At 52.3% G+C, this 23,100-nt stretch overlaps 10 protein-coding genes across 11 annotated transcripts; 6 read left to right on the top strand and 4 right to left on the bottom strand.

Moving 5' to 3' along the window:
• Positions 1-245: 245 nt before the first annotated feature.
• Positions 246-2,134, top strand: CKM354_000211900 (uncharacterized protein; the record flags this gene model as incomplete). Its single annotated transcript, XM_044797265.1, has 6 exons — positions 246-457; positions 529-584; positions 657-1,135; positions 1,250-1,402; positions 1,455-1,701; positions 1,773-2,134. 6 exons carry the CDS (start codon positions 246-248, stop codon positions 2,132-2,134), a joined length of 1,509 nt encoding a protein of 502 aa, XP_044653200.1.
• A 762-nt stretch (positions 2,135-2,896) lies between these two features.
• On the bottom strand, positions 2,897-5,101 carry CKM354_000211800 (uncharacterized protein; the record flags this gene model as incomplete). The annotated part of the gene is made up of 2 exons (XM_044797264.1): positions 2,897-4,607; positions 4,659-5,101. The coding sequence occupies 2 exons, from the start codon at positions 5,099-5,101 to the stop codon at positions 2,897-2,899; spliced, it is 2,154 nt and encodes a 717-aa protein (XP_044653199.1).
• Positions 5,102-5,458: 357 nt separating this feature from the next.
• Positions 5,459-6,328, top strand: CKM354_000211700 (carboxymethylenebutenolidase; the record flags this gene model as incomplete). Its single annotated transcript, XM_044797263.1, has 2 exons — positions 5,459-5,513; positions 5,574-6,328. The coding sequence occupies 2 exons, from the start codon at positions 5,459-5,461 to the stop codon at positions 6,326-6,328; spliced, it is 810 nt and encodes a 269-aa protein (XP_044653198.1).
• A 378-nt stretch (positions 6,329-6,706) lies between these two features.
• Positions 6,707-8,153, top strand: CKM354_000211600 (uncharacterized protein; the record flags this gene model as incomplete). Its single annotated transcript, XM_044797262.1, has 2 exons — positions 6,707-6,866; positions 6,937-8,153. 2 exons carry the CDS (start codon positions 6,707-6,709, stop codon positions 8,151-8,153), a joined length of 1,377 nt encoding a protein of 458 aa, XP_044653197.1.
• A 2,755-nt stretch (positions 8,154-10,908) lies between these two features.
• CKM354_000211500 (uncharacterized protein) lies at positions 10,909-11,908 on the top strand (the record flags this gene model as incomplete). Its single annotated transcript, XM_044797261.1, has 2 exons — positions 10,909-11,078; positions 11,167-11,908. The coding sequence occupies 2 exons, from the start codon at positions 10,909-10,911 to the stop codon at positions 11,906-11,908; spliced, it is 912 nt and encodes a 303-aa protein (XP_044653196.1).
• Positions 11,909-13,346: 1,438 nt separating this feature from the next.
• Positions 13,347-14,148, bottom strand: CKM354_000211400 (uncharacterized protein; the record flags this gene model as incomplete). The annotated part of the gene is made up of 2 exons (XM_044797260.1): positions 13,347-13,976; positions 14,038-14,148. 2 exons carry the CDS (start codon positions 14,146-14,148, stop codon positions 13,347-13,349), a joined length of 741 nt encoding a protein of 246 aa, XP_044653195.1.
• Positions 14,149-14,431: 283 nt separating this feature from the next.
• Positions 14,432-16,635, top strand: CKM354_000211300 (uncharacterized protein; the record flags this gene model as incomplete). Its single annotated transcript, XM_044797259.1, has 2 exons — positions 14,432-16,461; positions 16,524-16,635. The coding sequence occupies 2 exons, from the start codon at positions 14,432-14,434 to the stop codon at positions 16,633-16,635; spliced, it is 2,142 nt and encodes a 713-aa protein (XP_044653194.1).
• Positions 16,636-17,746: 1,111 nt separating this feature from the next.
• On the top strand, positions 17,747-19,912 carry CKM354_000211200 (uncharacterized protein; the record flags this gene model as incomplete). Its single annotated transcript, XM_044797258.1, has 1 exon — positions 17,747-19,912. One exon carries the CDS (start codon positions 17,747-17,749, stop codon positions 19,910-19,912), a length of 2,166 nt encoding a protein of 721 aa, XP_044653193.1.
• Positions 19,913-19,987: 75 nt separating this feature from the next.
• On the bottom strand, positions 19,988-20,937 carry CKM354_000211100 (uncharacterized protein; the record flags this gene model as incomplete). Its single annotated transcript, XM_044797257.1, has 4 exons — positions 19,988-20,247; positions 20,305-20,515; positions 20,575-20,607; positions 20,674-20,937. The coding sequence occupies 4 exons, from the start codon at positions 20,935-20,937 to the stop codon at positions 19,988-19,990; spliced, it is 768 nt and encodes a 255-aa protein (XP_044653192.1).
• A 437-nt stretch (positions 20,938-21,374) lies between these two features.
• CKM354_000211000 (uncharacterized protein) lies at positions 21,375-23,077 on the bottom strand (the record flags this gene model as incomplete). 2 transcript variants are annotated; one of them, XM_044797255.1, is made up of 4 exons in its annotated part: positions 21,375-21,779; positions 21,838-22,782; positions 22,846-23,005; positions 23,058-23,077. In XM_044797255.1, the coding sequence occupies 4 exons, from the start codon at positions 23,075-23,077 to the stop codon at positions 21,375-21,377; spliced, it is 1,530 nt and encodes a 509-aa protein (XP_044653190.1). The 2 variants fall into 2 exon arrangements, with proteins under 2 accessions (XP_044653190.1, XP_044653191.1); XM_044797256.1 differs by having other exon boundaries at positions 21,838-23,005.
• Between the last annotated feature and the right edge of the window lie 23 nt (positions 23,078-23,100).

Here is a 23,100-nt window from a genome sequence, read left to right as displayed (position 1 = left end):
CCTTCTCCGCCTTCTCCGCGATCGCCACGCTCCTTCCCAACTCTCACTCGACGAACCGTAACCTTGACCCCGCTTTGCGTGGCAAGCAGGTACGCCAACTACCATAGGCATTATACATGTGAGACGAGCTTCAAAATGGACGTCCTTTCATTGTTACACTTATCATTGCACGAGGTCGATCAGACTTGTTGGAATTCTTGAGCACAATCATCAAGACTTGACATCGAAGAGAAATAGCAAGAATCATGGCTCCAGCACGAGTTGAAGAGCCTCCCAATTCTTGGCCAGCCTGGTCATCGGAGAAGAAGAACGATGCGACGAACCAGGAACCAATTTACAAAGGACGACCTCGCAATCTCGAAGCAATCGACCAAATCAAATTCGACCCTTCGCTGCAACCGAAGCAATATGAGATGTTTGGAACGCATCCCGATAGCAAGATTCTGTTCACAGACGTGTAAGCGGGCAACCTGTAGAGGAATTTGTTACAAAGATCAGGGACAGAGGCTGACAGAACGTCGACAACAGAAACATCCTTGACTCGTCCGGAGCAGAACCATACAGAGGAGATGTCCTGATCGAAGGTATTCATTAAGTTACATCGCAGCTCGTTGTCGCTTCTGGAGGAAAGCCACTGACAATGAGCCTGACCACAGGCGAAAAGATTACACACGTTGGCGAAGTCCCTGACATTGACAACCTCAGAACATCACCCAAAGTCCGCCACTTCCACGGCCGCGGCCGAACACTGATGTCCGGCCTGGGAGATGCCCATACGCATTTCACCTGGAACGGCGGAGATCTTGATCGACTCGGCGATCTCGGCGTAGAAGAGCATACACTGTTGACCATGCGAAGCGCGCAATGCTTTCTTGATTCGGGTTACACAATGTGTTTCGGTGCGGCTTCAGCCAAGGACCGATTAGATGTCGTGATCCGCGATGCGATCAATGCGGGCGATATTTCGGGACCAAGGTACCTGGCCAATGCAAAGGAGATTGCGAGGCGGGGAGGAGAGTTGGTGGGAGGCATTACGGCGTTTGCAGATGGACCAGAGGAGATGAAGGAGACGGTAAAGAGGCATGCCGAGGAGATTGGCGCGGACAACATTAAGTTGAGCATGTCTGGAGAGGAGGTAGGTTCTTCCAGCGGTTTTGTAATTGAATGCCCTCATTCTAGGTGCTCTGGACACTTGCTCTTCGCTCGAATAGTAGAGTGTGCCCCTATACTGACACGGGCATTGTGATAGATCACAGAGATCCGCTCCGCTCAAGATTGTTATTTCACCGACGAAGAAACTGCCGCATGCGTCGAAGAGGGTCATCGTCTCGGCAAGAGACTCTGTGCCCATGCACGAGCTCGAGACTCGGTCAAGATGTGCGTCAAGCATGGCGTAGACGTGGTATGTTATATGTTCGACCACATTCTTCGGCCCAAGCTGATTGAAGCCGTAGATTTACCACGCCTCCTACATTGATGACGAAGGCATGGAAATGCTCGAAAAGTCCAAAACAAAACATATCGTCGCCCCCGGAATTAATTGGCTCTGGGCAACACTGTATGAAGCAGAAGCGTTCGGATATCCACACACCAAAGCCGAACAAGTCGGCTACAAGAAAGAGCTCGATGTCGCAGTAGCTGGTCTACGTGAAATGCACCGTCGAGGGATTGTCGTCTTGCCAGGTGGCGACTATGGTTTCGGTAAGCTCCCAGCATTCCCCTTTCTTCCGTTCTATTCCCCATTACAGCAATGTCCTGACTTCCCTGGCCAGCATGGACACCCCACGGCACCTACGCACGCGACCTCGCACACTTCGTCGACCTCCTGAAATTCACTCCCCACGAAGCCATCCTCGCCGCAACGCGCGGTGTAGCCGCACTCTTCATGCGTGGCCACGAACTTGGCCAGATCAAACCAGGCTACTACGCCGATTGCATTCTCGTCGATGGCAACCCACTAGAAGATATCACGATTCTCCAAGATCATGATAGATTGAATGTCATCTGCATCAATGGACGAGTGCACAAAGCTGGAAGGAAAGAGTTCATACCGCCGCCTGTGTCAGGACAGGATGAGAATGCGCATGTGATTGTACCAGATTTGGAAGTACCTGAGGTGAAGAGGGATATGTAAGTCTTTCCCGCACTCGTTTCTGGCGAACCTTAGAAGCACATGCTAACGACGATCGTGATCGAAATAGGCAAAAGAATTACTGACGGGAAGTCGAGCTTATGGCACAGTAATCGAAGGCGAGAATTGCACATGCTGAGTTGTGCTTGTATAGCGGTCCTAAGAATGGTGATGCACGTTTGGCACATGTGCCTTGGAATCAGCGCAGTCGTCATGGTCATGGCTACGATTGTGCAACGGACTGCGTTTTCTGTTCTTCACCTCTCGCTTCGGGCAGTCCATCCGTGGAGGAGGTTTCGTTTCGCATGGTTCGCGACTATAGCTCCCAGCTTGCTGCTCGCGATTAAGACCAAGCGTGAAAGATTGTGGTGAGCTTACCAAGAAGTCCAACCGAAGCTGCGGAAGGTGTTTAGCAACCAGGGCCGCAATCACTCGTGTTGACAGTTTACAATCCGATACTGTCGTAAAGTCTCGGTGGTATTGGAGTAGCTTCGTCCGACCGAAATATTGTGAAAGCTGCAGTGTGGGAACCGTTGCCAGCTCCTGATCTGTCTGGCACGGCGAAGTCGGGCATGAACACGAACGTGATCGATATGGAGCTACCTAATCTGATTGTAAAAGCCCATGCAGCGTCTAAGCAGATTTGAACCTACGCATATACATATCCTCAGCCCTGTCCTGCCGAAATATTTGGCGCATACGAGCGTCGGCGCTGGCTGCCGCTACGAAATGGATCTTGTCCATTGACTCAGCACATTGCTGAGCTCATGCTCCACGACGAGCACCACCAGTGCTCATCAGCGTGATCTTGTTCTTCTTCTTTCCCTTCTTGCCACCCGCGGGTTTGACCTGCACGTTAAGCCCATCCATGCTCGCTGCAAGTGCTTGCTGAGCATCATGATCGAGCAAGTCTCTCTCCCATCCTTGCAGCCAGCCATCTTCTTGCTGTGAGAATTGGTTGTCCGTAGGCAGATTCGCCGCATCACCCGATGCGGGCAACGCCGCAGTGCCCCACACGGTTCTAGGCATGCTAGGGGAAGTACCAGGCGAGGCTAAGCTACCAAAGCCTGGACGATCTGCTCTGGGACTTGAGCCGGTAGGGATATCGATCTCGCCTGAAAGATTTGGGGGCAAAGCAGGCGCAAAGAATTCGTCATTTCGCGTGATGCTCGATCGTCTCTGTTGGCGGATATGCGCAAGTTCTCGTTCTTGTGCTTTCTCGATTCGAATACGTTCCTTTTCTTCTCGGGTCTCTTTCTCATCATTGCGCTTCCTTCGTCTTTCGAGCATGGGGCGGAACTCCTCAAGCACAGAAGCGCTGACGACATCTCGCCAGTCGCATTCTAGAAAGCCAACCTCGCAACCATATGGCAAGTGGCCAAGGTATTTGACGCGTTTGCGCAAGTCATCATCGACCACGTGCCCGCTAGAGACGCGCTCAACTCGCGGCAGTATACTTGATGGGAACGAGTGATAGGATCCAAAGGCTGTCTTCAAGATCCGGATATCGAGAGGCGAGAGATAGAAGTGCTGTAAACCATGGTAGAAGAGATACTCGTTCGGTTGGGGTTTCTCCGTCTGCCGCTGTCGCATCTCAGTAAGCGTTCGGGGTACGTAGGGCCTGTCTTCGGGCACCTGCTCGAGGCTTGAACTGGTACCTTCTGCTGAAACCGGAGGCTTTGCTTCGGCGTGTTTCTGCAGGTACATGTCTGGAACCCCGTCATCGCTCGCATTGAACTGGATCGGTGGGCGACTTGGTGCTGTCTCCTCAGCCGGATCTGGTTTCCGTGGCTGAGCAGGCGGATTCCCGATTCCTCGCACCTTCTCCTTTGATTCCCTCAGAGCCCGTACAGCTCTGCCCGTCCATTGCGTATCTTCTCCGAACATCAATTCGTCTTCTTTCTCCAGCTGCTGAACTGCGGCAATGGCTTCATCGAACTGCTGCAGCATGTAGTCTTCACTGCCCTTCATCACTCTGGCATAGTCCATTACTTCGGTTGCGAAGTACCAAGGAATATCATCGCCCTTTGCAATGACTTCGCCGCTTTCGCGAGGCATTGCCAAAGTCTGTCCAGGTCTTCTCTTGACCAGCCGCAGTACCATATCACCTCCTTCACGAGGAGGATCGTTTTCTTGTCCATCGAACCACCTCACGGGCCGGGTCTCCGAGATATAAATGCTGTCGTAGCAAATTGGACACTTCTTCCACTTTGCCTTCTTTTCCGGCGGAGGATTCGAGGCATCTTCAGAATGCATGTACCGGATCAAACACGGCATGCAGAAAATGTGTCCACACTTCGCCATCCGAGGTGCAGTGGGCTCGCCGAGGCAGATCGGGCAAGACGCGTTCTGTGTCTTACTTGAAGCAATGACCTGCAAGACATTATTCCAGTCCAAGTGCACGTCAGCGTCCTCAGCTTGAGCGCGATAGTCGCCTCTCGGATCGACAATGAAACGATAGTTGGCATGAATGTATCTGCGCACCGTCAGCCCAACTTCCGGCATCTTCACGCCTCCCTCAGCTCACCTCGCCTTATCTACTGCATGATAACCACTTCCTAAGCCCCACGTCGCATTGTGACGATTGTTACGCCGCGGACCGTTGTAACTATGTCTGTGATATCGATCGTGCGTATTTGGTCGCGGTGGCAAAGCGAACTGCATCAAGTGCGTGATGCTCTGTTGGCCGCGTCGGCCGTGTGGATTCTGCATGCTGAACTCCTCAGCATCTGCATCCTCATCCAACGACCGAAACTTCTTGCTCTTTCCGTGCTTGGGCTTTGCAGATTGCTGATTTCGAGGAGCGGCTGGGGACGATCGCGAAGCAAACGCGCCACCCTTCCTTCCGGCCGGAGAGTCCTGGAAGAACTGCTGAGTCGACGAGAGCGCGGGACTGATTTGGTTTTGCGTGGCAAGCGATTGGCTTTTGCTGCTAGACTGTCCTGCTTTGATCGAGGGTGGATTCGACATAGTCTCCGACTGCCACTGAAGGCGTCGGACGAAGCGGGGACTAGGGAGTGATGGAGTGGGCTGCGGGCGAGGTGCAGCTCGTTGTCGGATGCCTAGCGAGGGGCGGAGATCAGATAAGCGATAGCAGTGGTAGTGGTGGCGGTGGTGTCGCTGGAGCCAACCCAGAGGGAGGACTGAATGGACAAGGAGGAACGGACGGCGTTGGTGTCATCACATCGCATGGAGAGTCATCGCGGGAATTCCCGGCGGCGGGGTGCACCTTCTCAACCTCACCACTGACAAAGCTCATTGACGCCACGCTTCTGCTCAGTTCCGCTCTACTTCATCTCCCCCAGTCATCACGGGATCACATCCAAAATGCTCATCACGGAGAGCCACAAAGATGTCGCCACCAAGGCTGGCGGCGATATGCGTATGCCTCCTCCCAGCACCCAACTCTCAGCCTGTAGCAAAGGCTGATAGCGAAAGGTAGGCGTCTTCATCTTTCATCCCACCATTCCGAACTATCCCAAAGCGAAATTCCCCGGTGTGGTAGTCTTCAGTGAGATCTATCAAGTCACGGGTCCAGTTCAACGCTTCGCTCGTCAGATTGCCTCGCACGGCTACATCGTCGCTGCTCCTTCATCCTATCACGAGTTCACCGGACCTGAGCCATTGGCCTACGATGGCCCGGGCACCGATAAGGGCAATGACTGGAAGATAGCTAAGAAAGTCTCGGCTTATGATGAGGACGCGACCCTATCCGTTGACATCCTCGTTGGGCTGGAGACATGTAATGGCCGCATTGGAGCAACTGGCATGTGCCTTGGCGGGCATCTGGCTTTCCGAGCAGCGTTCGACAAGCGTGTGAGAGCTGCAGTGTGCTATTTCGCGACCGACATCCACTCCAGGACACTCGGTGAAGGCAAGAACGACGACTCGCTGGACAGAGTCAAGGACATCAAAGGCGAACTCGTCATGATCTTTGGCAAGCGCGATACTCACGTTCCACCTGCTGGTCGTGATCTGATCAGAAAAACTTTGCACGACGCTGGTGTTGTGTTCAGCTTCTACGAGCCTGCATGGGCACAACACGCATTCATCAGAGATGAGCTGAGCAAGGGAAGATACGACCCTGCGCTGTCAGGTATCTGCTTCCAGATGCTGCTGGAACTCTTTGGTAGGACACTAGATGGCGATCTTGGTCCACTCGTGAGTGAGACCGGAGAAGTTGAGGACGTCTGCTAGCCAAAACCCAGCCACAGAAGCGGTCAGTCATTAGATGCAGCACCGAATGCACAAACAGCCGATCTCGGTCTCTTCTGGTTGCAGTCATGCAGTACGTCTTCGTCTCATAGTACAATTTTGCCTCACATATACCGCAACGTCTCTACCGTCGAGTCGATTGACTTTTGAGCCATCATCCATCACTTATGGACCACGAAGTACGTACTTTCCGAAACTGGATGCCGATCTTGCCGATCCCGGCGTTCTTGCCGGATGAACGTACAGTTCCGATCAGACGTGAATTGAGATACGGTGCATATATATTCTTGATGTTGCCGGCAAGCATGATTCAAATGAAGGCAGCAACATCTGCTAGGAGTCAAGATGACCACCGCAACAATGGAATCCTCCCAACGAAGCCAACAATTCGAATCGCTCGATGAGCCGGACGAGAACCAGGCCGGCGGACGCCAACAGCAACAGAACATGAACAGCATCAACAAGAAACAAACCTGGCTTGTGCTGGGAGGGTCCGCTATCCTACAATTGCCGATCTGGGGTAAGCTACTGGACAACTTATACCGAGACCAGCTCCTCAAAGAAACACATCACTAACTTCCCCTTCCCAGGCTTCGCAATGACCTTCGGAATCTTCCAAGAAAACTACGCGCACTCCTCGACCCTCCCCTTCCACTCGACCTCCGCCTCCGGCATAATTGGCATGTTAACCAACGGCGTTATGTACCTTCTCATGCCCTTCCTCTTCACCCTCCTCGACCGAGGTCGTTTCTCTCCTTACCGCCGCCTCGTGGCCACGATCGGAACAATGATCTCAGCTCTCGCTTTCCTCTTATCATCCTTCAGCACCGAACTCTGGCATCTGATCCTCACCCAAGGAATTCTCGCAGCGCTAGGCAACACTTTAGTCTACAGCCCTACAACCCTCTACCTCGATGAATTCTTCCCATCTGAAGGACGAGCGACTGCATATGGAGCTATTCTATCGAGCAAGAATATCGTCGGATCGGGATGTCCGTTGATGTTCTCTGCCATGCTTACGCAATGGGGCTTCCGCTGGACGCTGAGAGCTTGGGCGCTGATTGTTCTGGCTACTGGCGGTATCGGATTGGCTATCATGCCGAAACGACCTTCGGCTTTCCGAAGAGGAGCGCAAGCGCAACAAAAGGTTCCTTGGACGTTTCTTCGGCATCGGACATTTTATGTTTATGCTATCGCTAACGCGATCTTTTCTTCCGGATATGGCATTCCGCAGACATATCTCTCCTCGTACGCAAAGGAGATTTTGGGCTTATCAACGCTGTCGTCGAGTTTGATGATCACGCTTTTCAATGCTCCGGGGATCATCTCTTGCGTGGGATTCGGGCTTCTGTTCGATCGGCTCAACGTCTCTGCTGGCACGAACACGTTCATCTCGGCTTTTGGATCCGCAAGCTGTGCACTGTTCTTGTGGGGCCTAGCATCCAATCGAATCCCGGCTGTGCTGATATGCTTCTCCTTGTTCTATGGTTTCTTCGCCGGAGGCTACAGTTCCACATGGGGAGGCTGGATCAAAGAAATGGAGAGTGAAGCTACAAACAATAACGAGGCGATCAATACTGGTATGCTGTACGGTCTACTCAATGGTGCGAGAGGTGTGGGGTATGTTGTAAGTGGCGTGGCTGGAGTGGAGTTACTGAAGGGCGGAGGCGTTACGGATGCTGAAAGATGGGGTTATGGGACGAGATATGGGGGCCTGATCTTGTTCACAGGCCTCAGTTGCGTTATTGGTGGATGGAGTGTGGTCTGGCGCGGATGGAACTTAGCGACAAAGTCGCTCTCTGCTTGATGATATGGGCTGCAGCCGTGCTTGTCCTTGATCACAGCACCTGGAATATATCTCTTTCGTCAGAGAGGTCAACACCGGACCTTTGTTTCTCTGCAGCAATACAGGACTCGACTGGATGGCAGTTTGCCTCTCGAGCACCGGCGTAATATGTTTGCAAGCGGAGACAGTAGTGCGTTTGATAATTCCCTCAAGCTTCAGGTCCGGCTTTCTTACATATGCTCTCTACACAGAGCACATAGCAACCTCAGTTTGGCTCGGAGGAACAGCTCCTCCTTGTTGCCTCTCGACTGTAAGTCATAGCTACAATGTCTGTAAACTCTCCTGACACAGGCTTACTTACGCGGTTGCTTCCAGAGAAACGACTTCGTTCATCTGTCTCGATTAAGAAGCGTGAGCGCTCTCCCTGCTTGATCTGCATCGGTCACCTGCGTTCCATAGCCGGGTCTCGAAGCACGACTCCTCTGTATCTTCCTTCGTTCAGCATGTCCAGGCACTACCGTCGTCGTCTTCCCACCAGAAGCCTACCGTAAGTGACTGAACTTGGATCTTGACTGTCTTTCCAGCTTTCACGATCTGGAACATGCAAACATAACATGGCTCTGATGCTTTCGGGCTCGGGATAAAAAGCATGCTTTCTTTACATCTCATCTCTAGGACGGGACAGGGTATGTCTGTACCTTACGGTTTTTCCACCAGGACAGCTGCCACACATTCATCCCTCGAGAGAACGATTCGTATGATCTCGAGCTTATCGATAGTTATATCCATATTCTACGACTATTTGCACATTAGACGCCTACTTTTTGCAGCTGAGTTCAGTAAAGCAGCTCTTACTTCCTCAATTTTGACTACGATGTGTGGAACGCCTGACCTGTACGTTTTCATTCAACAGTCATACCCCGTGCTTTACTTGAAAGCAAAACATCGGAGCACCCTTCTCCAGCAGTTGGATCCAGCGAAGCGGCGCCTATGCACTTGTTTTCCACCGTAATGTATGAGCTCGTGTCATCTTTGTTTGTCCATTGATTGTCCGGATTCCGCGTTCAGTGTCTCAAAGTCAGTACGTACTCGATCCTTTTCGTGTAGAAGGTCACCGGGAATGCTTCCCACTCTTGTCAGCTCTAGCATGGAATCATGCTTTGAGAAACCACGATTCGCATGTGTTTCGAGCAAGGGAAAGAAGGACAATTATCGGCGTTTGCAGATAAAGGAGCTATGGAGCATCCATTCTCCTGAAGAGATATTTGTCATATGTTCTGATTCGAAGACTAGGCACCAGAAATATCCTGCCCGGTTTCCGAGAGAGTGCTTTGACATCGAGAGTATGCTGGAGACAAGACGTCCACATTTGCAGTCGTCAAACTGCCGATCAAGACTCTCGATGCAGACCACCGATCTCACATGGTGCTCCTGCGCCGCATGGTCATTCTCAAAGGCAGGACTCCGAATGCGCGATCATGAATGGTTTCACGAGTTCGCGAAGAGCCCTGCATATACTGTCCTTGCCGTTCTCACACACATTTGGGCTTATGCTTGGGGACACGATTGTTATTGATCCTGTTGCAGTTCCGCTCAGAGCTCGCAATCAAGCTCTAGCTCTTTGAGCGTTTCCTTCACAATGGGCGAGACAAAGGAGATGAGAACAAAAGATCATACAAGTTGCAAAAGGAGCTGGTCTTCTCGATGCCAACGAGGCGGCTAGTTGGGCTGCGAAGATCTGATGAAGGTTGTCATGTTGCTGTTGATGATTTGTGTGGCGGCGATGGTTGTGCCTCGCGTCACTGCCAAGCCTCAAGCTTCCGGCTGATTCGCGACTTCACCTCTCACGGCACTTCACTTTCGACAACGTTCTAAACTCAGTGCAAACGCGCGTGACGCGCCACTTACCTTGAATTCGACGCGAGAACAGGACTGAAGAGCGCGCGTCAGTCGATGTCTTCGGTTTTGTCGTAGGCTTGACATCACGCGCTCCGGCTACCGTGAAGATGACACAGGCTGCGACCGAGGAGTCGAGGTTGGACATGAGCAAGCTAAGATGATGGTCTCCAGCATCCGGCACAACTATTGCCAAATGTCTGATGACCTAGAAAGAAGCGTCAGCGTCCGCGAGGCCGAATGCCTCGCACACATAATACGGTCAAGTGCCAAACCACAAGCCATCGTCAACCTGGCGCCCAGTAGTCGCTCAGCCAACTCGCAATCATCATTCAGCTCATGTACCGGTTCCTGCGTTGCTCCGCACAGCAGACCTGCCAGGCGGTACAGTACAACACCTCTGGGCACAGCCAGCAATGTACCTCCGACCCCTGGTTGTGGCAGGCTGGTAATCCGCGGCGCAGTTCAGTAACACGCATCCTGATGAAGGCGAAACTGACACGCGCGACACGTGCAATGAGTGCCCATGGACAAGACAGCAACGCCTACGAGCATGACGGCGCTGACACCGTCCACGAAGACGTGCTGACTTGAAGATGCGCCTCAAAGCAGCTACTGGTGCGCCATGTCAGTCCTGCTGTGCCTGACGTGATAGTTACCTGCGGCGAGCCGCTCGAATGTCGAATGGTTGCTGATGTCGCGGTCGCTGGTGCCGTTGGTGCTGAGGTGTGGGTGCTGGTGTTATGGGTGTTGATGCCGAGGGCGGCGATGTTAGGAAAGAAAGTTGAGCTGCAGAGCGAACTTCGAATTTCTTATAGCTCAGGATGACGCTAGTGCCGGCTCACTTTGGCGGACTCAGGCAGCTTTCCGCTGTTCACTCATGACGCATGGCTGTTGGCAAGCTCTTAGTCCTTTGCACCCCACCAACTCGACCATCCACTTCACTGCCGACATGCATCGCGGCGCTTCGAAGATGCGCCCCAGCAACAGCAAGATGGCTCGCGACGACCTCATCCAAGCTCCACACGAGCACAATGTCACCGACTGCACGTAAGTCAATGAATTCCAGATCAGGGCCAAATGCCTTTGATCTTTGCGCGCCGCTTTCAACGACACGCTGACCACTAATAAACTACAGTACTACCGTCGAGTCTTCCAAGAGTGGAGAGGAGCGCCAGCGACGCGCCGATGCTGCAAGCGCCTTGTTGGATCTGTACAGCGGTCGCGATGTGCCGCGCACGGCTGCTCCGCTGTATACAGTCACAGCCGCTGGCGCATCCGCGCTTCCGCCACTCGATCTGCTAGGCACGCAGAAGCATCCGATCGATTTGAGTGAAGACGAAGAGACAGAGAATGTTGCGCCAGCGATGCCTGTATCCAAGCTTCCTGCCGGCCAAGATCTGGCTTCTTGGGACAACGAGTTCTTAATGGAGAAGCACTCAATGGCCGAGCTCTTCGACGTCGACCACATACATCCAGACGACCTAGGCGGCAAACTGTTTGCGATCCTGAAGCGCAAACCTCACACCATGCCAGACGACGAGATCTACCAGGAGACTCTTCGGTGCTACACCCGCCGCAATTTGCGATACCCAAAGAAAGGTGGCATACGCAAACGCGCTAAACTCGCCAAGAAGTTCTGGGATGGTGAGGACGCTCCAAAAGCTACATCCAGCACCGTCCCCGACGTTCCACCACCATACAATCCGCCACAGTATCAGACCCACGCTGCTCCACAGCTCATGGCGCCGCCACCGACCTATTCACAGCTTGTAGAAGAGAACAAGAAATTGACGGCTGAGCTACAGGCCGCCAAGGCACAGCTTGCAGAGGCGCAGGAGGACTTGGGCAAATGGCGCGGCAGTTTCAGAGCTTTTTGATGTACTTTGATGTGCGAATTGGCGTGTTTCTCTGAGCGAAATTTGCATATGGAAGGCGTTCTACAAGCGAGCGGGCCTAAATGCTGGTTACTCCTGTAGCTGAAAAACTATGAATATGCGCCGTTCCTCTAATCGTACGAAGCCTGTTGTTTCACTTTTGCACTATACCTCATCGCTGAATAGTTTTCCTTCGCCTCCATTTTCGCGTCCTATTACGCCCACGGCACTCTGCAGACTCTAACTACTTCCTCTTATATTTCGCTCCTACGTACCTACTCGACCGCCCTTAACCTTTAACATCAAGATTCCAAAACTCGAAAGCTCAGTCGCCCGTACGACACATCGTATCGAATCCCAGTGAAGGGTATACGAGTCTCCTCCTGCCTTCCGCCTCCCGCATCGACTTCAAACTTCCATGTCTCATGTTCTTTGTCCTGCGTAGAGCTGCACAAAGCAGTCAAAGGACCGGGATCCATTGCGAACTTCAAAGAATCGCTACTCACTCCATTCTGAACCAGAGCGCTGCTCTGAGCGGGGTTGAATGCCGAAAGCATGCTATAAGCTATTCGCGCAGAGACACAGCCTGTGCCCGATGGTTGCGGAAGCATGCATAAAAAGTGTTTGTTCACAGATCATCACAAATCGGACGTGCCCAGTGAGAGCATTATCCTGCTTAGTCTTGATCAGAATGCTTCCAACAGCTAGACCTTTCGATACCGCCACGATACATCCAGAACAGCGAGGAGGCAAGCTGTTCATCAATATGGAAGCTTCGCGAAGCCATGTTCATGAAGCCAAGACCTTTTCGGGAGGCGGAGTGATGCCAAAGGGTACTTCGAGCAACATGGTCCATTGACCATGCCCTCGATCTCAGTGTCATGTCAGCGTCGTCACCGCACCACAGCTCCTGCGCCATCAGCTACTTGTTTCCATCTTGTCCCAGAGCATGCAAGAATGGTGGCTGAGCTGCAGCCAGTGAGAATACCATGGGCATCTTTTCTTTCGAGCGAGACTGCACATGGCAAGCGCTCTTCCGAAGCGAGATTAGATGCTGGTAGCGCCTATGTATTAAAGGGTCAACTGGACCTTCTTCTCAGTAATTGTTACTCACTGGAGGTGTTCCGTAATTTAGGGAGCGGGTTTTCGCCCAATGGCTTCGTTTTGAGAAGCGTGGAACCCAGGTGCCCTGTAGCAGAAAATGAACAAGTGCTGCTCGTAACTGAGAATTGAGAGACTGCTCAAACCATCGTTGTTTCGAGGACAACCATCTGACGTAGCTGCTCCAAGTGAGGTGAGAGGCCCAGCGTTGAGGCCATTGCTCGATTCTTCCTTCTGTTGCGCTCTTGCGAACACGACACACTAGTGCTCAATTTTTGGAAGCCCAGTACTTTAATTTTGCACGAATTCATGCCACTGCATTCCTATACTTCGCCTCTTGTCACGTCCCATTTACGCCCACTGCACTCTGTACGCTCTCACCGCTTCCTCTCAGAGCCCAATCGCTCACGTTGCCCTTCCAATCACTTATTCGGCCGCCCTTGATCTTTACGACCACAACTCTCACATTCTCACCTTCAATATACGCTCCTTTCCCACTGTCTCCTGTGCCGTCCACACTGCCCCTCCCCAGCCCTGTAGAGTCTCCATCCTCAAAGGTGTTGTTCGCAACATGCTGCTCCTTGCACCACTTCTCCTCTTCACTCCCGGCCTCCAGAACCACAGCTTCGCCATTCATCGTGATGCTGTTTGAGCTCACTGCGGTCGAGTTCATCTGCATCAGCATCGCGGCAAGTGATGAACGAGGGCCTCCCGTGGGACTGCGTTCGCGATCGTTGCCGGACATGGAGTTCGGGGGTCGCGAGGAAACCCAGTCATGGACGAGGATTGATACATTTGGATTTTGGAGGAGGTTGAGCGTTTTCTTCGATGAGGGGTTCGAGGTCATGATAATGGTGGGACCAGACGGTAGTTGCGTGGTCGTAGATTGCGGAAACGGGTGAGACGGGAGGTAGGTGTAATTCATGAGCGACACATGAGGCACGTTGTTCGTACATGTTGCGAGATGGAGCTGGAGCATCAATTGTCAGTCGCAATTCGGCTTGAGGTCCGACCATTTGACGCATACTCACGAATCGAGCGTTGGTGAGGCATGTGACAACTTCATTGGGGAGGTGATCAGCCACAGTAGGGTGACAGGCGTCGGCGCTCTGTTCCCATCCTAGCGTAGCTGTCGATGGCATGTTGACTATGTTGTGTGCAGGAACTTCTTGCGAAATGTCGATATTCACTTGAGATGATCAATGTTGTTCGGGCGGCAGTGACGTCTAGTGGATCTTCGGCACCTGCAGAACGACTTTCGGCCCGTGCACTCTCTCACGCGTCGCATTGTGGCTGAGGAGAGCTTCGAAAGCCGGTTTCCTCGCCGCAGCGACACCTCTCTCAGCAACTATCACTGCCGGTCCGGATCGTTTCTCGGATCCTCACCTTTCCCACGATACTTCATCTGGCCGGACAGCACACAGCATGTCCAACGAGATTGACCGCGACGCGAACGGGCACGCGGCCGTTGAGCCCGCCGCTCCCAATGGATCACTTCCCAGCAGTCCGACCAACGATAGCGCGCGACCTGGTACCAGCGGCGGCGCGTCGCATGGCGGGGGCGGCGTGTATGATAAGCGAGTGGAGGGTGTCATGTACTCTGATATTGGCGTCAATACACTCTTGAACCGACTCAAACAGAGCATCGCCTCGGCACGCGACTTTGCCCAGTTCTTGAAGAAACGATCTACACTAGAAGAAGACCAAGCGAAAGGGCTTAAACGATTGACCCAGACCCAGCTGGATAATGTTCGAAGAGCCGATGTTCGAAGTGGGACATATGCCCAACAGCTCACCGAAGTCCTGCGCATTCATGATCGCATGGCAGATAATGGGATGCAGTTCGCCTTGTCGCTGCACCAGATGCACGAGGATCTGGACGTGCTGAGCGCAAACATGGAGCGCGGCAGGAAACAAGGCAAACACGAGGGTCTTGCTGCAGAGAAGAACGTTAGCGACCTAGAGGCAGCTATGCTGAAAGCCAAAGCCAAGTATGAAGGCTTCGCCGAAGATTATGACAAAGCACGGACGGGAGACACCAGGGCGGGCAGGAGATTGGGCATCAAGGGCCCCAAGAGTGCAGAGCAGCACGAGCAGGATCTCCTGCGAAAGACACAGGCTGCCGAGGCAGAGTATCGCGCCAAGGTGGATGAAGCGAGAACTGCGAGGGAGGATCTGATCAGGAATCAACGACCAAAATTTGTCAAGGAGCTGGAGAAATACATCAAAGAGTGCGATAGCGCCTTGACACTACAGCTGCAGAAGTTTGCCACATTCAACGAGAAGCTCTTGCTCGGCAATGGTCTTCTGGTGCAACCTCTTTCTGATGCCTCCAACATGCAGCGCAGCTTGCGCGATCTGGTCCTGGACATCGACAACGAACGCGACTTCAACTCGAACATTGGCGCCGAGCATCATAAGATACCTGCTCGGACCCATGAACTGCTGTTTGAGAAGAGCCGGGTTTTGGAGCCCAAGTCGCAGCCATTGCAGAAACCAACTTTGGCACCACAAACTCCCGCATCATCACAGCCTTCACTTTCGGTGAATACGGGTACTTCGCAACCTGGTTCAAGCACAACCCGTCTGGGAGGCGCTCCCCAGCAATCGTCCTTCGCCGGTCCCCCATCATCCTTCGCGGGGCCCGCTTCTGCTGGTCCTCACAACCAATCCCCTGCTCCCATGTCCGGCAGTATGCCTTCATCGGATCCCTTCCGCGCAGCTTCACCTCCATTCTCTGGAAACAACAATTCTTCACCATATAATCCATCGACAGCACCACTTCGCGACACATACAACAGCACCCCGCCATATCCTACACACCCCAACGAGAGAGCTCCACCTGGGTACAGTGGCAACACACCGATCCAGTCCACAGGGGTCATTTCCAATTCACCCCACGTCGCTCCTGCACCACAATTTCAGCCTTCGCCGACAGCACTCAGCGCAGGTGGTCGCGGCAGGGTTTTCGGTGTGTCTCTGGAGGACCTCTTCGCTCGTGATCAGTCTGCTGTCCCCATCATCGTCTTCCAATGCATCCAAGCCGTCGACTTGTTTGGTCTCGACGTGGAAGGCATCTACCGACAAAACGGAAACATTGGCCAAGTGAATCGCCTCAGACACATGTTCGATACACTTCAGCCTAACGATCCCCAACTGGATTTCCGCAACCCCTCGAACTTTGGTCACGATGTGACAGCTGTCACCAGTCTGCTCAAAGGCTTCTTCAGAGAGCTTCCTGACCCTCTCTTCCCCAAGGATGGGTACACCAACTTTATTGAATCCGCTCAGGTTGATGGAGATGATGCGAGACGAGATGCGCTGCATCAATGTATTAACGACTTGCCTGATGCGAACTACGCCACTATGAGAGCGCTAGTGTTGCATTTGCATCGTGTGATGCAGAATGAGGCACGAACAAGGATGACTGCGGCCAACCTGGCTGTATGCTTGGCGTAAGTTTTGACTCCTGTTCTCTTTTCGTCGTTCTTGGGCCTCATGCTGACATATTTCACAGTCCTACTCTCATGGGTGCCCACCAGGGTCCACATATCCAAGACGCTTCATGGCAACATACTGTACTGGAAACGATTCTCAGCAACGCCACGGCGATTTTCGATGAGGATTAGCTCAGCTTTCTTGCTGGACGCATTGACGATGATGAGTGAAGGCCGTTTCATCCAAAATCGGTACCGCTCAGGAAAGATCGAGCTGATGACCCGCAACCTTCAGCTGGGAGATGCCGCCTCAAGGTTGGGAAGTGCACACGGCAGTGGATGATGGTTCGCGGTATGACTGGCGCACAGCCTGGACACTCGGCGGGCATGGCTGACAGTACCTGCCGGGCTGTTGCGAAATTGGCCGCGAGAATGACAAAGTGATCCAGCGAATCGAGGCGGAGCGTTGGAATCGGTTACAGGGACAGCGCGAAAAGTGGTGTATGGCACGAATAGGATGGATGTGATGAATTTGCATTATTTCTGTTACTGCTGCAGTTTCACTTCTTGCATGTAGATACCTAATGCGGACAAGAGATTTATGCTGTGGTCCTCTTCGTGGATATCGAAGACCATTCTATGTGGATGCCAAGCTACGAGTTTGGTATGTGACACCTGTGAGTCTCTATAGCAGCAGTTTGCCTTCGATGGGAAGCAATTTGACATTGGTACAGCTGAAGACACAAGACTTCACAACGAGCCTGAATGCTCCTGTACCTGTGTTTCACCAAATGCTTTGCATGACGAAGCGGCTCTTGCTTGGACTGCGCAGCTGAGACAACTGGCCTCTTTCCGGAGACTGCTCGTTTCTGGCGATTGCTTCCAGACAGCGCAGCCATGTCTCAGAGACATCGCGAAGGCAGGATCCGTTCCAGCGCGCAGCCAGCTGGCAGGAACGATGTATTCGATCATAGAAGGGGTGTGCTTCCCGGCGAATGCTGGAGGAGTCCACATACATCTCTTTTGCCAGGCGTCAATATGTCCCAGCTTTGATGAGCATATTCCAGGCACTCGAGCTGGATAACATGCAGGCAACAGACACTGCCAGCAGCAGAGAAGCAGGTGTAGCCTGCGCGAAAGACACAATGAGACATGTTTGTGCAAACACGTCGGACTCTGAGTTTGCTTAAAATGTCTCGCAGAACACAGACGCACAGAACAGGTGAGAACAAAGGTTGTGCGCGACAACGAGTCTCGAGAGGTCTTGAGCAACGGCATGGCAAGTGGCAGTCGCTTGGATGGAATGTCCATTGCAGGCCCAGCAGCAACAAGAGTCTCCTCAGTAAATCGCATCGAAGCAGAACCCCAGATCAACTACAGTCACAATCATCAACCGTCGGAGAACATGGCCAACCGCGCAGCTTCTCCGGCGCCATGGAACAAGAAATTCAAAGCAAAAGTACAGCGAGCAGCTCGTAAAGCACCACCTTACCTCTTTGAATTCGGTCTACTCCACGATCGTACGCACAGTGCAGTCTTCTCGCGTGATCTTGTCAAGCCCCAAGCTTTGGACACTGGAGATGTGCCCGACAATATCTTTGAGATGCCGCTCCAGCGGATCAAAGATGTCAACCATATCAGCTTCACCAGCAAGCCACCAGACCGCGTTCGTTCTGGTCTATGGTCTATCTGGGAACCTTCTCTGCAGTCCGTTGTCTGGCAAGCTATTAGCTATTGCAAGGAGAACAGGTATCCGTCCGACGAAGTCTTCGTTGCTGTACTCGATACAAGTTGCATCAGGCAAGGCAATATTGTCCTTCACGAGAATGACTTTCATCTCATACAGCATGGCGCTGACGTCTTCGAGCCGAGCGACGACTGGTATTATGTTTACGGCTGTCTTTCAGATGACAATTTTTCACTTGTCACTCTCAATCAAATTCGTTCGCCGCTGCCCCTCTCACAGCTCTCCGGCACATTTTATGAACGAAACCATGTCTCCCAAATTGCACCAGCGGACATCTTTAATGACGAGGACTTTGCCGGGACCGACTATTTCGCAGATGAAATTATCCTGGCGAGAGCGTTTGGCGCCCTATTCGGCCAGGACTTCGAGCTCCCGGTGGCATGCATGGCCATTGCTTCGCTCTGTCGCCACGTTGATAGTCACATCGAATGGCTCGAAGACGATTGCTCACTCAAATCAGCAGTCGTGGCAGAATTTCAAGATTTCGATATCTCGGAGGATTCGTTCAAGACCGTTCCGAAAATCAAGGAAACCAAGCCGTCACTGCTTCGCGTTCCCGATGCTCGACGCGGCATGAACTTGCTCATTGCTGTTGTGAAACGCAAGCGAAAACTGCTCGACAGCAAGCGAGAAGCAGGTGTCCTCGATAGTCAAACTGGCCTTGCTCAATTCGCCGTGGGAAATGGACAGGCGCACTACGAGACCGACAGCGATGATGCGAGCTTTCAATCGTCAGATACAGACACCGATAAATCGGATGACGATGCCTCGTTCAACGACTCTGTTCATGATCATCACGCCGCGCTGCCGCCTGGGAAAATGGATGACGGCATCAAGCGCGTACTGATTGAAGCTCAGAGACGCACACCTCGATATCTATTCAGAGCCTGGCATAGCAACTCCGGTGGGTCTCGAGGGCTCAACACAACGAGAAGCATTACACCGCTAGCATTTTTCACCAATGTAGTTGATGCGTCAAGGACGATCTACGACATGACGAAGGCTGAGCTACGTGAAAACTGCGACCGTCACCTTACCGGGTACAGGATCTCGCCTTTCCATACGCAATTCAGCTCATGGGCCGCTGACATCAACACTGCTTTCAACTTTGCAAACAGTCGCATGGCGCACAAATACTTCATCAGTATCATCGACACGACAGAACTGTCCCATGCCAATTTCATTGTCCACGTACCGTCTCTGGAACCGATACTTGGCCATCGGGCGTATGCGCACGAGTATCTTGCATACGGCGTCATCACAGGACCCGCATGCAAAACAGTTTCATTCCAAGACTTTTGCAATATCGGCATTGGAGTTACTCCTATTTTATCTGAATGGCGCCTTTACACGTCAGCGCGGTGGAAACGTGTCGGCAATGTCATAACACAGCAGCAGATCGACGACGCCAAAAGTGTGGCGTTGAGGTATGGACACAATTTTGCGGCAGCTGTCATGATCGCTATTCTTTGCATCGAACAACGCGATGGCACATTTTGGAGGAATGGTCTTAAAGGAAATGACGTTTTGCTCAACAATAATATGCTGGACCTTTCCATTCCTTCTCAGCTTTGCGGAGATGAGGGTATCTTGACGGACATAGTTTACACAACTGGCTTTCGCGGACTGGAACAGATGATTCGCATGCTGAGAGCGATCGTGAACTTGAGGCACGGGAAAGGGGCCAGATCGAGACAACTGGCGGCACCGTGGGCATCTTGAGAACGGAGGGATCAACGAATTGAAACGGGTACGGAATTTTGATACCATTGTAAGATATTGCAACCGGGACGACTCTCACATCAATGACCTGCCCCCGTCAACAGGTAGCTCGATACCCGTGATGAGGCTCGCTTCATCACTCGCGAGAAACGCCGCCGCATTTCCAATATCTGCTGGAGTGGCCACACGCCCCATCGGAATGCCTCTCAAGATTAATGCTCGTCCATCTTCGGTGTCTACACCACCCTGAACTGGCGCCAGCATGCCTGTGTCAGCCGCCACCGGTAGTATGGCATTGCATCGAATACCATCTTTTGCAAACTCAGCAGCAAGACCTACATTGTAAAATAGTCAGCAAGCTTTCGCAAAGTTTCATTCTCAGCAACTCTCACCTTTCGTCACAGCGCTCACCGCACCCTTCGATCCGGCATACCAAACGAGATTTGGTCTTGGTCGAGGGGCAGAGATCGAGCTGATATTGACGAAAACGCCACTTTTCTGTTGCTGAAAGTATGGAGCAATCACAGTAGCGCTCTGATACAGTGGCGAAACATTGATATCCATGATGCGATCGTACTCGGATTTGGGCACAGTGGGAGAGGGCTGCGAAAATAACAGTATCAGCTTCATGTCGCAACATTGATGGACTTGAGCAGACTTACAGCAGCAACATGCACCACACCCGCATTGTTCACCTAGCACTTCTCATCAGCATCCAATTGTCCCCTTAGCTTTGAATCCATATGATAACATGAACTCACCACAATATCCAGCTTCCCCGTCCACTCCAACACCGTCTCCAAAGCCTTCTTCCAATCCTCTTCTTTCGTCACACTACCCTGCAAGAAGACGACTTGACCTTCCGGATGACTGCTTGCCACCTTTGTCCCGAGCTCGGAATTAATATCCAGTACTAGAACTTTAGCACCTTCTTCAGCAAATTTACGAACAATGCCTTCACCAATCCCCATGGACCCGCCGGTCACGATGGCAGTCTTTGATGCGAGGCGGCCTTGAGATGTCATTTTTGTTGATTGTCTTTGAAGTTACAAGAGCAGGATAGTACAGTGATAGTGACTTGTGGATGCGGAAATAGTTTTCCGAGAAAGATGAAGTGAAGTCGAAAGAGAGATGCGAGCTTCACAGGCTTACCAAGGTTAAATGCATACTTACTCCGCAGGAGTCATACAATTCTCATGCAGGGCTGTAGATCACGGAGTCGCGGTGTTCAATGTTGGGTATGTCGTGTACGGAGTTCGTCCTCTCGCTCGTGCGGCACGAGGCAACGAAGCAAGCTCGCAGCGAGCAGCTTTCCCCGCTTCTTCACAAGATTCGACCCCACTATGGTATTTGCGTAGTTCGGCACAGCTCTCTATTCGATCTGTTGTGATATTACTATTACTACTGAGGCTGTTGATATCTATTGTGCTGTCCGCACTATCTAGGAATGAAATATGGTGATCTACCACCATAATCCCACCTCTTCCCTCTCCTTCAACTCATCCGGACTCTGACAAATCACAAACTTCGCTCCCTCCGCCTTCGAATTCGTCCTCCACATTTCCAATTTCTGCATCCCATCCTCTCCATCATCATTAGCAGTCGTACCCGCACTCGCCTTCTTCGAGCCCGAAGATTTCTTCTTCGCGAACTTCTCAAAATCTGCAGCTTTCGCGTGTTTTGAATTGAGAGCTTCTAGATCGATGGAGCCAGTGCTATAGTGTGTCATATCTCCACCGACTGTGCGAGACACTCGTGTAGAGTCGCGAGGTTTCTGGCGTGGGATGAGGTTGCTGGAGGAACTTTCTGATGCAATGGAGTAGCCGGATCGGCTGCCGGCGGCGGAGGAGAGGATGGAGGAGATGGACTGAGATCACGGAAATGTTAGCACAGAATGCGATCGAAGTGTAGAGGGAAGGACGTACATTTGCATCACTCTCAAGCTCATCGTCATCCTCGACTTCAGGAACCGCGGCCGGCAGACCAGCAGGCACAATTCTAGTCGTTGAAATGCCATTGACACTTGTAACAACAGGCGGCAACGCCATCTTGCTTTCTTTCTCCTTACGCGACAACGTATCCGGGAACGCCGAAGACTTATAAGCACGCTCTCCAGCAGGTCCAATCGGTTCCTCAACAGCAGGTTGTTTTCGCTCCTCCGCAGCAGACCAGTGATATTTGGAGAGGTTCGAGTTGACTTTTGCACTGAGCTTCTTCTTCTGCTGCAAAGACAATTCAGCCCAAGTATCATGACCTGGGTTGATGACCGGCAGTGCCTTCTGGGTGACGGGGATTTCGGCAGCTGGTCTGGTGAGTTTCCTGTCTCCATTCTTTCTGCACACTCGCCCATCCACGTCTTTAATGTAGTCACAAGCTCTCCCTTTGCCTTTGTCCGGCTTGGACGAAAGAGCAGAACGCCAGTAGGCCAAAGATCCGTCTTGAGTGGATGCTGGTGCCGAAGCGGTCTTGGTCAGACCTACACCTTCCGTATTCCGCTCAAGGCCTTGCTCCGGTGGGACCTCTTCGCTGTGGACACGGACCGATTCAGCAGGAGTACCATCTGATATTCTTGGGGCGTATGGCGACGACATCAGGTCCGTAGATGAGCCAGTTGAGGACCTCTCATCTTCAGCCGAAGAAGTATCAGGAATAATGCCAGGTCTCGGCACAAACCGTTCAGCAGTAGTCTTCTCAGGCGTAGTGACATTGGTCCAGCTTTCACTATTGCGATCGCTGTTGGAAGAAGAGCCCAATCTTGATGCCCAGTCAATGCTGACAGACTGTCCAGTACTGGCAGATAATGCGCTTCGGTCACCATGATAGCCGCTAGCACTTGATCTTATTCGATTTGGTGCCTTGCTTGGGCCAGCCTGACAGTCTGCATCAATGGCCCTGCAGTCATGCGCGCCAGCCGAGACCGCTTGACGAACTACTTCTGGCTTTCCATGGTCTTTTCTGATTACGGCATCATCTGTCTTGCTGCGTTCACCAAGCTTCGGGCGCGAGAACCGTGTGATCAGCTTTGGAAGACTTCTCTTGAGCCTGCCTAGTCGACTTGACTCATTGCTACTTTTTCGAGGCGATGCCGTCGCACTAGATAAATTAGTATCTGTCACTCCTGTGCTCTTTAATTTACAAGACGCACCTTTGGCTATCTCCAGCCATATTTGGCTATGAAGGTATATGAA

This window comes from Cercospora kikuchii, assembly GCF_019650295.1.
Source record: "Cercospora kikuchii DNA, contig_00001, whole genome shotgun sequence".
Lineage (NCBI taxonomy): Eukaryota > Fungi > Ascomycota > Dothideomycetes > Mycosphaerellales > Mycosphaerellaceae > Cercospora > Cercospora kikuchii.
This window is presented reverse-complemented; position numbering and strand designations above follow the sequence as displayed.